Source organism: Penicillium bovifimosum, assembly GCF_028826915.1.
Source record: "Penicillium bovifimosum strain IBT 22155 chromosome Unknown utg000005l_segment0_segment0, whole genome shotgun sequence".
Taxonomy (NCBI): Eukaryota; Fungi; Ascomycota; class Eurotiomycetes; order Eurotiales; family Aspergillaceae; genus Penicillium; species Penicillium bovifimosum.
In genome coordinates, this window is record NW_026622714.1 from 5,335,692 (window position 1) to 5,348,206 (window position 12,515).

Sequence of the window (12,515 nt, forward strand, 5' to 3'; positions counted from 1 at the left end):
TTGAGGAGCCACCAGGGGACCGCGGTTTTGAATGGGAGTCTGCCCGAATGTGGAATGGAGATTTGCTGGCAAAGTATAGAGACCAAGTGATGGCGCACAACTGTCAGAACGAGGACTCGGTGGCATGGCTGGGAAGCTTCCTTGAGGAGCCACAAGTCCAGCGGTGCTCGGCGTGACTCTGCCCCGGTATAGGGTGGTTCTCAGCTGCTAGAGAAGACAAGCTACTCCTAGGACTGCGCTGGTGCTTGGTAGGGTCCATGTTGACGCGATGTTGTGGTCCAGATGGAACGTGGCAATGGGGAGTTTGGGATCAAAGAGAAAATGAAAACAAACGTGGGGTAGACTCGAGGTAAAAGGTAAGGACGACTTACAGCATGCTCAAAACCCTGGGGTACAAACTCCTGCACATCGGCGACTGCCCAATCTGGCACTGGATCTGACCGCCCTGTGGGTGTACCTGTATTTGAACCTTTCCACGCTCGTCAGTCATATAAACACTTACACCATCTCTCCTGCTCCCAAGGAAGCACATACGCGATGAGGTTGTTCGAGGCTGAAAAGGAGCTGCATTAGCAGCTTTTGGCGATATGGCAGTGGACTTCTTCGGCGCTTGTACGCCAGCCCCAGACAGTAAGGATGGGGTGAAACTGGGTGAGTCCACATTGAACCGCTTCTTGCTATCCGACGAACCAGTTCCTGTCAGCAAAGTTTGTTCAGATCTTAGAAGAACCAGTTTGCTTCACACCTGTCTGACTGGCTTGCATTGAGTTTTGACGGGTCATGATTGAAAGCACAACCTGGAGACAGAAGTTCCCAATCAGCTTCACCATCCACGCTGGCCATGATCAAGGTTCGTGGATACCTTTGTCTTCATAACGGCATCGCCCATAGATGGTCACATTACGGCATAAAGTGTCTTTCGCATTCTCTATGCATCACTGTTAGCAACTTCGTCTCAAAATGTGACATACATCTCCGGGTGGGCCCAGCATAGCCCTGTCACAAGAGTGATATCCAAGGGATATCTGATTCTTTATACTCGAGATCAACTCACCACGGCTCTTCATTTTCGGCGATCCTGTCGTTCGACGAGTGTCCTCCAAAGGAGGTTTCCCGACAGACGCCATGGTATCTGGCTGAGGTCCACTTAATGGTGCGGATCAGCGCAATGAGATCCCCATTGAAATAAGACTTGGTAGGGAACGAAGGGTGGCGATGAGAGGAAACCGCATTCCCTTACTTCGGTCTGATGTCGATGTCGATGTCGATGTCGATTGAAGTGAATGTCCCACGCGTTTCACGATCAGGCGGGTCGATTCCGAGGGAAGCCCACGGAGAACGTTCGGCGGTATCTCAGCCGATAACAATAGGCATGAATGGTAAGTAAGGATATAGTCAAAGCGCTCTCTCATCCCAAGGAATGATTGAGAGCGACAGAACTGATGGAGATCAAGACGCGGGGCGAGAAACGAACTCGAGCGAAGGGGGATATGTGCACGGACCAGGCGGTCAGGCGGATGAGCTTCAGGGTAAGGCCAGTTTGAGCTTCAACGTCACCGCCCACCGATTCCTTCGTGGTTTCCTTCAACGTCTTTGAGAGTGTGCACGTGCTCAATGACAGGAACTTTCGGTTGCTCCATGGCTATCTATCTTGAAAGCACCCTCGTCTTTTGAATTTATGGCTATACGCCTTGCACCACCACGATGTCGCAACCAGAGGTCGATCTAGATCAGCTCTCTGATAATGAGAAGACTGCGCTAGAGACGTACATGGCTGTGACTAGCCAAGAGCCCTCAGATGCGATTCAGCTTCTGCGTCGGTCAGAATGGAATGTACAGGTATGTTTGTCATTATCATCGGACTGGCCAAGCGCATGAAAGTTTTAACCTTTTCCCGCATGATAGATCGCTATCTCTAAGTTCTTTGATGGCGAAGGCCCGGATCCCGTCGAAGAAGCTCGCTCTGCAATGGAGAATCCGCCTCCGCCCCAGCCAAATCGCCGAACTCAGAACTTAATGACTGACGACTTGGCTGAACACTTCTCGCGGGCTGCTCGGGCCAGAGTCTCAGACCCGGCCCCACAAGTTGATACACAATCAGGAGATCAGCCTGTGTACAGGCCTCCGTTCATTCTCAGCATACTCTTCACTCCGTTCAATTTGATCTATCGACTCCTCTGCGGTTCATTCCGCCTATTTGGGGTCCTCTTTCCCTTCTTGCCACGCTTGTTTAACAGGACGGCAAGCCCCGCGCTGCGAGGTGCTCGTCGGAATACTACTGGACGTCGGTCGCTTGGCCCCCAGGACACTGCCGCTCGCTTTATCCGCGAGTTTGAGGAAGAGTATGACACTCACACTATCCCGTTCTTGGAGAATGGATACAACATGGCGCTTGAGAAGGCTCGCCGCGATCTAAAGCTCCTCGTCGTCATTCTTTTATCCCCAGAACATGACGATACGAACTGTTGGGTTCGTGAAACCCTCCTGGCACCGGAGGTCTTGGAATTTATCAACGACCCCCAGAACAACCTACTGGTCTGGGGCGGCAATGTGCAAGATTCCGAAGCATACCAGGTTGCCAACAAACTGAAATGCACCAAATTCCCTTTTGCAGCAGTCATTGTCCATACTCCGAACGTGTCGTCCACCGCAATGTCCATTGTAGGACGGCTTGCAGGAGTCACTACGCCATCCGAGGTCGTGAACAAACTGCGGAGAGTCGTGGCATCCAACAATGGACAGCTGGAGCAGCTCCGGTCCTCACGTGCGGAGCAGCAAGCTTCACGCAGCCTGCGCGAAGAGCAAGACTCAGCTTACGAGCGGTCGCTGGCGATTGACCGTGAACGGGCACAACAGCGTCGGGAAGCCGAGGCGGCACGTCAACGTGAAGAACAGGAGGCTGCCGGCCGGCAGGCGGCAGAGGAGCAACGGCGCCGCAATCTCGCACAGTGGAGGCTTTGGCGCGCGCAGACCCTTAGCGCGGAACCCGGACCAGATGTTAAGGATGCGGTGCGGGTCAGCGTCCGGCTTCCGTCCGGCGAACGAATCATGCGCAAATTTGCGCCCGATGTGGACATTGAGGAAATCTACGCGGTTGTGGAATGCTACCAGATTTCACAAGAGCAGGGTGGAGAGAAACCTACGGTGACTGAACCCGAGGGGTATGTGCATCAATATACCTTTCGACTGGTCTCACCCATGCCTCGCGTGGTGTATGCGGTTGAAGAGGGTGGGTCGATCCGAGAGAAGATTGGACGTGGTAGTAATCTGTTGGTGGAACCCATTGATGAGGACGAGGAAGATGCAGACGAGGGCGAGGCAGTTACTGACACCTAGTTAATTGCCTTGAATTCTGACTGGTGTTTCGGTCTAGGTAATGTGAATTCTAATATCTCAACTCACATACACCGCTTCACCAGGTGGTGTTGTTTTTCTGTTTCTAGCGTTCAATGTACGGAGTACCCTGGCTTGTAGATCAATTCTGATATTGAAATTTTCTCCTGCGGCGTGGCCGTCTTACTCTCGTATTTTGAATTTGTCTCTTGGCTTGCCTAACCGAGCAAGGGTCTTTCGCATGGCGTAGAAACTGTGCCAGCCTGGCCCTAGCTACATTCGGTTAGATGATGACCTCAATAATAGACCAATCGATTGCACATGCAAGGGAGGAGCCCATGAGGATCTGACGGTGCATATCTCCGCCATGTTCGTCCGTGGTCCGTGTACGAGAATCATGAGGAATCCCATGAGTGTTTCAGATTCGGACGAATTGCCCCAAATATTGATCCGCTCGGAAGAAATTTTAAGCATGAACACCGGGGCAGAGCCCCTTGGAGAGATCAACGGAGATAAGATCAGGTATCCATCGCATCCATCGATGCCCAGGGGTTATCGATATCCCGGTGGGGTTGAGCTGAGTCAGCGGTCTCGGATGCAGGGTATCCGGGCATCCGAGGCCATGTGAAACGGATCGCGCTGTTCCCGGCCCACTGAGCTTCTGGAACGTCTTCACACGTGTGGATGTATGCAGTACCACACAGTACCTGATTTCCCCACCTAATTTTGTTTGTATTGGCTATCGACATGAAGTAGCAGGTACAATGAGGATATGTACAATGAGTCACCATGTGTCTATCACATACACAGTAGAACGAATACGAATTATGCATCTCCGATCTGATTTAGATATTCTTGTTTTTTAAGTCCTTGGCAACAATAAGCAACCGGAACCGGAAAAAGGAGGCATTGTTAAGGGCTAGAATCCTCAAGAACAATTAGATGGAAGAAAAATAAAAATAACTGGAAAACCACCGGCACCCTGGCACCCGGAGTCTATCGACTCCGCCCCCGTGTCTGTATCAACGGGAGCCCCACTTTTATTTCTTCCCGGAGGAAGGATATTATCTTTCCGAGTCCCGATCTGAACGATCGCAAACCCTTTTTCTTTCTTCATTCCATACTTAATACCCTTCCCTGTCGTTCTTTCCGTTTACCTTGATTCGTTACAATTTCCTACTCAATTACTATCTTTACATCCGTTGATGGTCATCTCCTAATCTCCAATTCATCTTCCTCTGGGCCTGACCCACATAATCAAATCTATCCCCTATCTTCGACAGTGACTGGCCATTATGTCACTACTAGGGACATTGAATCCGAACCTTTCGGGCTCCCAAAATGTGCAAGAAGGCAACAATGCCAACACGGAGGCCCGTCGCCACGAACCCGCGGACAGTTTGAACACCGAGGACACCGCCAATGAGAACGGCGAGGTTGGCAACGAGGGCCAGATCGAGGCCGAGGTCACTCGCTTGGCCCAGCAACTCACACGCCTCTCCACGCACTACTCGGTCTCGGGCGACAATGCCGAGAACACCTTCCTCGAAACCAAGGAGGATTCTAGCCTCAACCCTCACAGCGAGAACTTCAAAGCTAAGAGTTGGATGAAGAACTTCTTGGCTATTACCTCTCGCGACCCGGAACGATACCCCACGCGACAGGCCGGCCTTTCCTTTACAAACCTCAGCGTGCACGGATTCGGAAGTCCCACGGACTATCAAAAGGATGTAGCGAACTCCGTTCTGGAGGTTGGTGCCTTGTTCCGTGCCCTCACTGGAACTGGCAAGCAGAAGATCCAGATTCTGCGCGAGTTCGATGGCTTGGTGAAGAGCGGCGAGATGCTGGTCGTTCTCGGCCGCCCTGGTTCTGGTTGTTCCACGTTTTTGAAGACGATTGCGGGAGAGATGAACGGTATCTTCAAAGATGAGGCGTCCAGAATTAATTACCAAGGAATCTCCGACCGGCAGATGCGGAGTCAGTTCCGCGGTGAAGCTATCTACACCGCCGAAACAGACGTGCACTTCCCACAGCTCTCCGTCGGCGATACATTGAAGTTCGCTGCCATGGCTCGTGCTCCCCGCAACCGTTTGCCGGGGGTCTCTCGCGACCAGTACGCAGAACACATGCGTGATGTCGTAATGGCCATGCTGGGTCTGACCCACACCATGAACACCCAGGTGGGAAACGATTTTGTCCGTGGAGTTTCTGGCGGTGAGCGGAAGCGCGTAAGCATCGCCGAGGCTGCTCTTTGCGGCAGCCCTCTCCAGTGTTGGGATAACAGTACCCGTGGTCTGGACAGTGCCAACGCCTTGGAGTTCTGCAGGACCTTGAATCTGATGGCCAAGTACTCCGGTACCACCTGTGCTGTGGCTATCTACCAGGCCTCCCAGAGTGCCTACGATGTTTTCGACAAGGTCACTGTGTTGTACGAGGGCCGACAGATTTACTTCGGCCGCACCACCGAGGCCAAAAAGTTCTTCACTGAGATGGGCTTCTACTGCCCAGAGCGCCAGACCACCGCCGATTTCCTGACCTCTCTCACCAGTCCTGCTGAGCGAGTGGTCAAGGCTGGCTTTGAGAACATGGTCCCCCGGACCCCGGATGAGTTCGCCGCTGCATGGAAGAGCAGCGATGCGTACAAGCGGTTGGTGAAGGAGATCGCCGAGTATGACGAGGAGTTCCCTATCGGCGGCGAGTCCCTACAGAAGTTTGTCGAGTCCCGCAAGGCAATGCAATCGAAGACCCAACGCATCAAGTCGCCTTATACCCTGTCTGTCAATGAACAGGTCCAACTCTGCATGAGACGTGGTTTCCAGCGTCTGAAGGGTGATTTCAGTTTGACGATCTCGGCGCTGATTGGAAACTTCATCATGGCTTTGATCATTGGTTCTGTCTTTTTCCAGTTACCGGATGATGTGACCAGCTTCTATTCTCGTGGTGCTCTCCTCTTCTTCGCTGTCCTCCTGAACGCCTTCTCGAGTGCCTTGGAGATTCTGACCCTTTACGCCCAACGCCCCATCGTCGAAAAGCAAGCTCGCTACGCCATGTACCATCCATTCGCCGAGGCAATCTCATCGATGTTGTGTGACATGCCGTATAAATTGACCAACGCCGTCACTTTCAACATCCCTCTCTACTTCATGACTCGTCTCCGCCAAACCCCTGGTGCTTTCTTCACCTTCCTGCTCTTCTCTTTTGTGACCACCATGACCATGTCCATGGTGTTCCGCACCATCGCTTCCTACTCTCGCACTTTGTCTCAAGCTCTGGTGCCCGCCGCCATCCTGATTCTCGGTTTGGTCATCTACACTGGTTTCACCATCCCGACCCGCAACATGCTTGGCTGGTCTCGCTGGATGAACTACATTGACCCGATTGCTTATGGTTTCGAGTCGTTGATTGTGAACGAGTTCCACGGCCGCAACTTCCCTTGCAACGCCGAGTCTTTCATCCCTGCGGGAGAGTCCTACCTCGATGTCGGCCCGCGGAACAAGATCTGCTCGCAGAAAGGAGCCGTGGCCGGCCAAGACTTCATCAACGGCGATGATTATTTTACCACAAGTTTCGAGTATTCGAACACCCACAAGTGGAGGAATCTGGGGATAATGCTCGGATTTATGGTATTTTTTATGGGTACCTACCTCATTGGTACCGAGTACATCTCCGAGTCTAAGTCCAAGGGCGAGGTTCTGCTCTTCCGCCGCGGGTTAGCCCCCAAGAAGACTGGCACCTCCGAGGATGATGTGGAGCAGACCCAGCCCGTTTCCCTTGCCGAGAAGAAGGATGGCTCCAGTTCCGATGACGAGGGTACCAGTGCCGCTATCCAGAGACAGACTGCCATCTTCCAGTGGCAAGATGTGTGCTACGATATCAACATCAAGAAGGAAGAACGCCGCATTCTCGACCACGTCGACGGTTGGGTCAAGCCTGGCACCTGCACTGCTCTTATGGGTGTTTCTGGAGCTGGTAAAACCACTCTTCTGGATGTTCTCGCTACTCGTGTTACTATGGGTGTTGTGTCCGGTGAAATGTTGGTCGACGGTCGCCCTCGTGACCAGTCTTTCCAACGCAAAACTGGTTACGTTCAGCAACAGGATCTTCATCTCCACACCACCACCGTCCGCGAGGCTCTTCGCTTCAGCGCTGTCCTCCGTCAACCCGCTCACGTCTCTCACCAGGAGAAACTCGACTACGTCGAGGAGGTCATCAAGCTCCTCGGAATGGAGCACTATGCCGACGCCGTTGTTGGTGTCCCCGGTGAAGGTCTCAACGTCGAACAGCGCAAGCGTCTGACCATCGGTGTCGAACTGGCTGCCAGGCCGCAACTACTTCTGTTCTTGGATGAGCCTACCTCTGGTCTTGACAGTCAGACGTCTTGGTCTATTCTAGATCTCATCGACACGTTGACCAAGCACGGTCAGGCCATTCTCTGCACTATTCACCAGCCCTCTGCTATGCTTTTCCAGCGTTTCGATCGTCTTCTCTTCCTCGCCAAGGGTGGCAAGACCGTCTACTTCGGAGAGATCGGTGAGAAGTCTTCGACACTTTCCAACTACTTCGAACGCAACGGTGCCCCCAAGCTCCCTGCCGATGCCAACCCTGCCGAATGGATGCTCGAAGTCATTGGAGCCGCCCCTGGATCCCACAGTGACATCGATTGGCCTGCTGTGTGGCGCGACAGCCCTGAACGCAAGGCCGTCCACGAACACCTCGCCGAGCTCAAGTCTGACCTCTCCCTCAAGCCTGTCGCCACTCACGACAATGATCCGACTGCCTTCGACGAATTCGCTGCTCCCTTCTCGGTTCAACTCTGGCAGTGTCTGGTCCGCGTCTTCAGCCAGTACTGGCGTACCCCAGTCTACATCTACTCGAAGACCGCTCTCTGCACCCTGACAGCCCTTTACGTCGGATTCTCCTTCTTCCATGCCCAGAACAGCATGCAGGGCCTCCAGAACCAGATGTTCAGTGTTTTCATGCTGATGACGGTCTTCGGCAACCTGGTCCAGCAAATCATGCCTCACTTTGTCACCCAACGCTCTCTCTACGAAGTCCGCGAACGCCCCTCCAAATCATACTCCTGGAAAGCGTTCATGACTGCCAACATCCTCGTCGAACTCCCCTGGAACGCCCTCATGTCCGTCCTCATCTACGTCTGCTGGTACTACCCCATCGGCCTGTACCGCAACGTCGACTCTGAGCACATCCACGAGCGCGGCGCGCAGATGTGGCTCCTCGTATTGACCTTCATGATCTTCACCTCCACTTTCGCGCACATGATGATCGCCGGTATCGAGCTCGCGGAAACGGGAGGCAACCTCGCCAACCTGCTCTTCTCTCTCTGTCTCGTCTTCTGTGGTGTCCTCGCCACACCGGCCAACATGCCCCGATTTTGGATCTTCATGTACCGGGTCTCACCGTTCACCTACCTCGTCTCGGCGATGTTGTCGGTCGGTACGTCGGGTGCGAAGGTCGTCTGCGAGGATATTGAGTTGCTGCACTTCAAGCCTGCCGACAACATGACTTGCAACGAGTACATGAAGGACTATATCTTTGGAACTTCGACCTCGCCTGCGCGCGGTGGTTACTTGATTGATGGGTCTTCTACCACTGAGTGCTCCTTCTGCACCATTGATTCCACAGATACCTTCCTCGCAGGCGTTAGCTCCTATTACAAGGACGCCTGGCGCAACTTTGGGTTGATGTGGGTTTTCATCGCTTTTAACATCGCGGCTGCGGTGTTCATTTACTGGCTTGCTCGTGTGCCCAAGGGTACTCGCAGCAAGAAGTCTTGAAGATGTCACTAATTTTCTCCGCTCCTGTATTTTTTTCTTTCTTCGTTTTACATACTTAGTGGGATAACCGCGCCAGCTCTATGAGTGATGCCTCCGGCCCCGTATTAGCTTATCCTCCCAGGAGGTTCAATAGGAAAAAGATACACTTCTCCTATCCTATGAACTGTTTCTCAGTATGACTCGTGATATCGTAGCACTATCTTCTGATCTGTGGTCTTCCGTTCTGCCTCCGACGTCAAACTGCCATCGCGCTCCTAGGTCCCATTTCAAAGTACATCTGGTCTGGATGGTCTAAACAATATACTAGTTGGAATAGAGCCTATTGGCTTCAAAATGTTATCACATCCATAGGTAATTACAATCCTCAAAGTAAAGTACCGAGTTCAAGTACAAAAAGACCGGTATGAAATGATAGTAAAAGGAATGAAGGTATTCCCTTTGCGTAAAGATTAACCCGCTTGCTATGCACATCAAAGGCAAAAGCAGCAAAGCTCGAAAGACATATTAAATATGAAAAAAACCCCTCTACCACGTAAAAGCCTCTTCCACAAAATCCACAACAGCCCCTTTTCCAATCCTCTTTCTCGTTGCAGCCCTAACCTCATCCGCAAAGGCCCCCGGCCCACAAACGCTAACCAGCGTCGCCCCCGTCCTCCCAGGCAAAATCTCATCAAGCACCACATCCGGCCTACAGCGACCAGAATGCATCAAGACAGTCGCTGACGGCGAAACGATCTCCGCCGCGCGCCTTGGCTTCGAGATAAAAAGCTTGATGACAAGAATATCCCGTCGACCGGGCAGTCGCAGGATCTGGTCCATGTAGCTGCTGACCCAGGCGAGGTGGTCTGTTGAGCGAACGGACCAGATGAGGTAGACTTTGCGGGTTGCGGCTGTTTGCTGTGCGGCTTGCGTGACTAGATGGCGGGTGTGGAGGAGGTGGTGGGTTATTCCTGCGCCGGCGCTGAAGAGGATTGTGGTGCCGTAGCTTGGGGGGTTTGTGGGGTGGGAGCCGTAGGGACCTTCGATGAAGCCGGGGAGGGTTAGGGATTTGGTGGGGGAGGCGTTTGCGGCGTTGTAGAGGGCGCGGGTCATGCCTTTTTGGGCGCTGATTATCAGGGAGATTTGGGTTGTTGGTTTCGTGGGTGGGAGTGGGAGGGTGGTTTGTTTTTCCAGGTCGGCGTATTTGGGTGTTTGTGTTGGGAGTAGGGATGATGTGGTGCTGTTCGTGCTGGATTCGGCCCAGGCTATGGAGAAGGGGTGGGACATCCACCAGGAGATGGTGGGGATGTAGACGAAGACGTGGCAGCCTGGTTGGACGGTTATGCGTTTTGGGAGGTGGAAGGTTACGCGGCAGGCTTCGCCGGGGAGGGCTTGGACGACCATCTTTGTTGTGCCGGACGTTGAGACGTTCAGGTAGATGAGACGGGCGAACCGGATGAGTCGGTCTAAGAGCCAGATTATGGCGATTGTTCGTGCCCAGGGTAATTGGGGGAGGGCGTCGATGTTGAGGTGCACGTATACGCCGAGGAAGGCGAGGATGGCAGCGAGTTGGTGTAAGTGCAGGAAGGTCTCGTAGAAGGCATGGCGGATGGGCGAGGGTGAGTGCAGACAGAGGAAGATCATTGAGGTAACGCCTACGAGACCCCAGGTGAAGAAGGGTGTATTGCGGATGCGAGCAAGCATGTGGGTGAAGTCTTGCTCGTCGACGGCGTTGACGGCCCAAGCAGATGTATGAACGATGGATTCCAGGACGACGATACGGCCCAGCCAGCGGTGGAGGAGATTGTATGTGTCGAAGCTGATGCGCAGGATCGGTATCAAGGGGTTGTTTCGGCCGGCGAGGAGGAACAGCGGGACCATATTGAGAACGGCCAGCGTCCCTGATCGACCACGGAGTTCAGCTATCAAGGCTGCTTTCTCGTTGACGCTGTAGTCCAGGTAGACACAGTATGTGGCTTGACTGACAAAGTACAGTATGATCAGAATGCTCTGCATTCGGGAGGGTAGGGTGCCGACATTGACAGCGGAAGAGAGCTGCAGTTCTCGATTGTGTCTCTTCCGTCCTATTGGGGCGTACAGAATGTGTTTCTTGAGGTTTGGCCACCATCTTGATTGTTCCTGGGCCCAGAAGGTCTGCTGCTGTTTGTTTAAACTGGACGCTGTAATCTGGCGTAGGTAGGCATGGCTGATCTGGGCGACTCGGCCACAGAATAATGCGAATGCCACGACAATCAGGGAGATGTAGATGATCCGAGTGATGATCGCATCTCGGGGGATATCCACCCCATCTAACCCCCTTGAGTACTCATGTACGTATGTAGCATTCGATCCGTAGCCTCGTGCTGCGATATGCGGAGAGGTTGCTGCCATTGAACGGCGCAAGGAAAGAGTTGTAGTCTGAGACAGAGAAGATGCAAAGATTCGGTGTTGACTCTTTAGTTGAGATTGCAATGTGCAATCTGTTCAAGCCGCTCAACGGCTGGGATTGAAATGACAGTGAAGCTTGAGATTCCGGTTGAAGATGGGTGTTTGCGGGGGGATCGAGATCGAGGATGCTAGTTAGATCGGATGGAGAAGATTATAAACAGGGAGCAATGAGTCGAATATAGGGAGGTTTCTTTGATTGTTCGGACAAAGATAATGTGCTATAATGGGAGCATTGTGTTGTTCGTTTGAGGTGAGCGAACAATGAAGCCTGTCTCAAGATGAATGTACACAATGGTCATGCAGTCACCAAAGCGACCCAGAATAACAAAGTCGATTTCTGGCATTCGAGAGAAATTAGCACGTCACTAAGAATCAGTGATATGTAGTGTCTCACCTCTCCAGGCATCAGGAATGCAAGGGAGATTCCAGAGCACGTGTTTTGGCCCAGAATGTAGATGGAGTAGATGAAGAGATCGTGTTAGCAATCGAGCAATAAGAAGTGTTAAGAGAGTGTAATGTCGAGACCAGCCGACTGTCTAAGAGAGTGGGAAAAGAGGAGAGCTACACAGTAGTTATATGACGGACCTTAAGTATCTCCGACATAGTTCGTGTCAAGCCCCTGATCGTCTGGGCCCATTTTTTAAGGCGTTTAAGTGCAGAACCTTGGTACACTTGGAACCTATCGGGAGATCAGCCTTTACTCCTTATGGGCTAACTAGTGACACATCCCATGGAAAAGGAGGCTCGAGCCCCTGGTTACGCCTGGTAGACTGTGGTAGTGATTTGTTGACTGCAGGGGCCTTTGTTTCAATCAAAGTCCAATTAACCTGTTGCAGTCTAACCAGTTGCGCATGACTATGCAGGCGACCCGCCTTTGGTTGGATGAGAATGTTCGCTCATTTCCCTCCATCCAATTAGGTTTAGCGCCAAAACCAGGCAGAATTGGATCATGTGATATGG

The 12,515-nt window shown here is 52.6% G+C and overlaps 6 protein-coding genes across 6 annotated transcripts; 3 read left to right on the plus strand and 3 right to left on the minus strand.

Moving 5' to 3' along the window:
* Positions 1–227: 227 nt before the first annotated feature.
* Positions 228–764, minus strand: N7515_007246 (Zinc finger CCCH-type; the record flags this gene model as incomplete). The annotated part of the gene is made up of 3 exons (XM_056667990.1): positions 228–469; positions 535–696; positions 746–764. The coding sequence occupies 3 exons, from the start codon at positions 762–764 to the stop codon at positions 228–230; spliced, it is 423 nt and encodes a 140-aa protein (XP_056521586.1).
* Positions 765–845: 81 nt separating this feature from the next.
* On the minus strand, positions 846–1,127 carry N7515_007247 (uncharacterized protein; the record flags this gene model as incomplete). The annotated part of the gene is made up of 2 exons (XM_056667991.1): positions 846–926; positions 972–1,127. The coding sequence occupies 2 exons, from the start codon at positions 1,125–1,127 to the stop codon at positions 846–848; spliced, it is 237 nt and encodes a 78-aa protein (XP_056521587.1).
* Positions 1,128–1,372: 245 nt separating this feature from the next.
* Positions 1,373–1,597, plus strand: N7515_007248 (uncharacterized protein; the record flags this gene model as incomplete). The annotated part of the gene is made up of 2 exons (XM_056667992.1): positions 1,373–1,379; positions 1,419–1,597. The coding sequence occupies 2 exons, from the start codon at positions 1,373–1,375 to the stop codon at positions 1,595–1,597; spliced, it is 186 nt and encodes a 61-aa protein (XP_056521588.1).
* Positions 1,598–1,704: 107 nt separating this feature from the next.
* N7515_007249 (clathrin-mediated endocytosis regulator UBX3) lies at positions 1,705–3,336 on the plus strand (the record flags this gene model as incomplete). The annotated part of the gene is made up of 2 exons (XM_056667993.1): positions 1,705–1,839; positions 1,906–3,336. 2 exons carry the CDS (start codon positions 1,705–1,707, stop codon positions 3,334–3,336), a joined length of 1,566 nt encoding a protein of 521 aa, XP_056521589.1.
* A 1,292-nt stretch (positions 3,337–4,628) lies between these two features.
* Positions 4,629–9,128, plus strand: N7515_007250 (pleiotropic drug resistance family ABC transporter; the record flags this gene model as incomplete). The annotated part of the gene is made up of 1 exon (XM_056667994.1): positions 4,629–9,128. One exon carries the CDS (start codon positions 4,629–4,631, stop codon positions 9,126–9,128), a length of 4,500 nt encoding a protein of 1,499 aa, XP_056521590.1.
* A 525-nt stretch (positions 9,129–9,653) lies between these two features.
* On the minus strand, positions 9,654–11,498 carry N7515_007251 (ferric reductase family protein; the record flags this gene model as incomplete). The annotated part of the gene is made up of 1 exon (XM_056667995.1): positions 9,654–11,498. One exon carries the CDS (start codon positions 11,496–11,498, stop codon positions 9,654–9,656), a length of 1,845 nt encoding a protein of 614 aa, XP_056521591.1.
* Between the last annotated feature and the right edge of the window lie 1,017 nt (positions 11,499–12,515).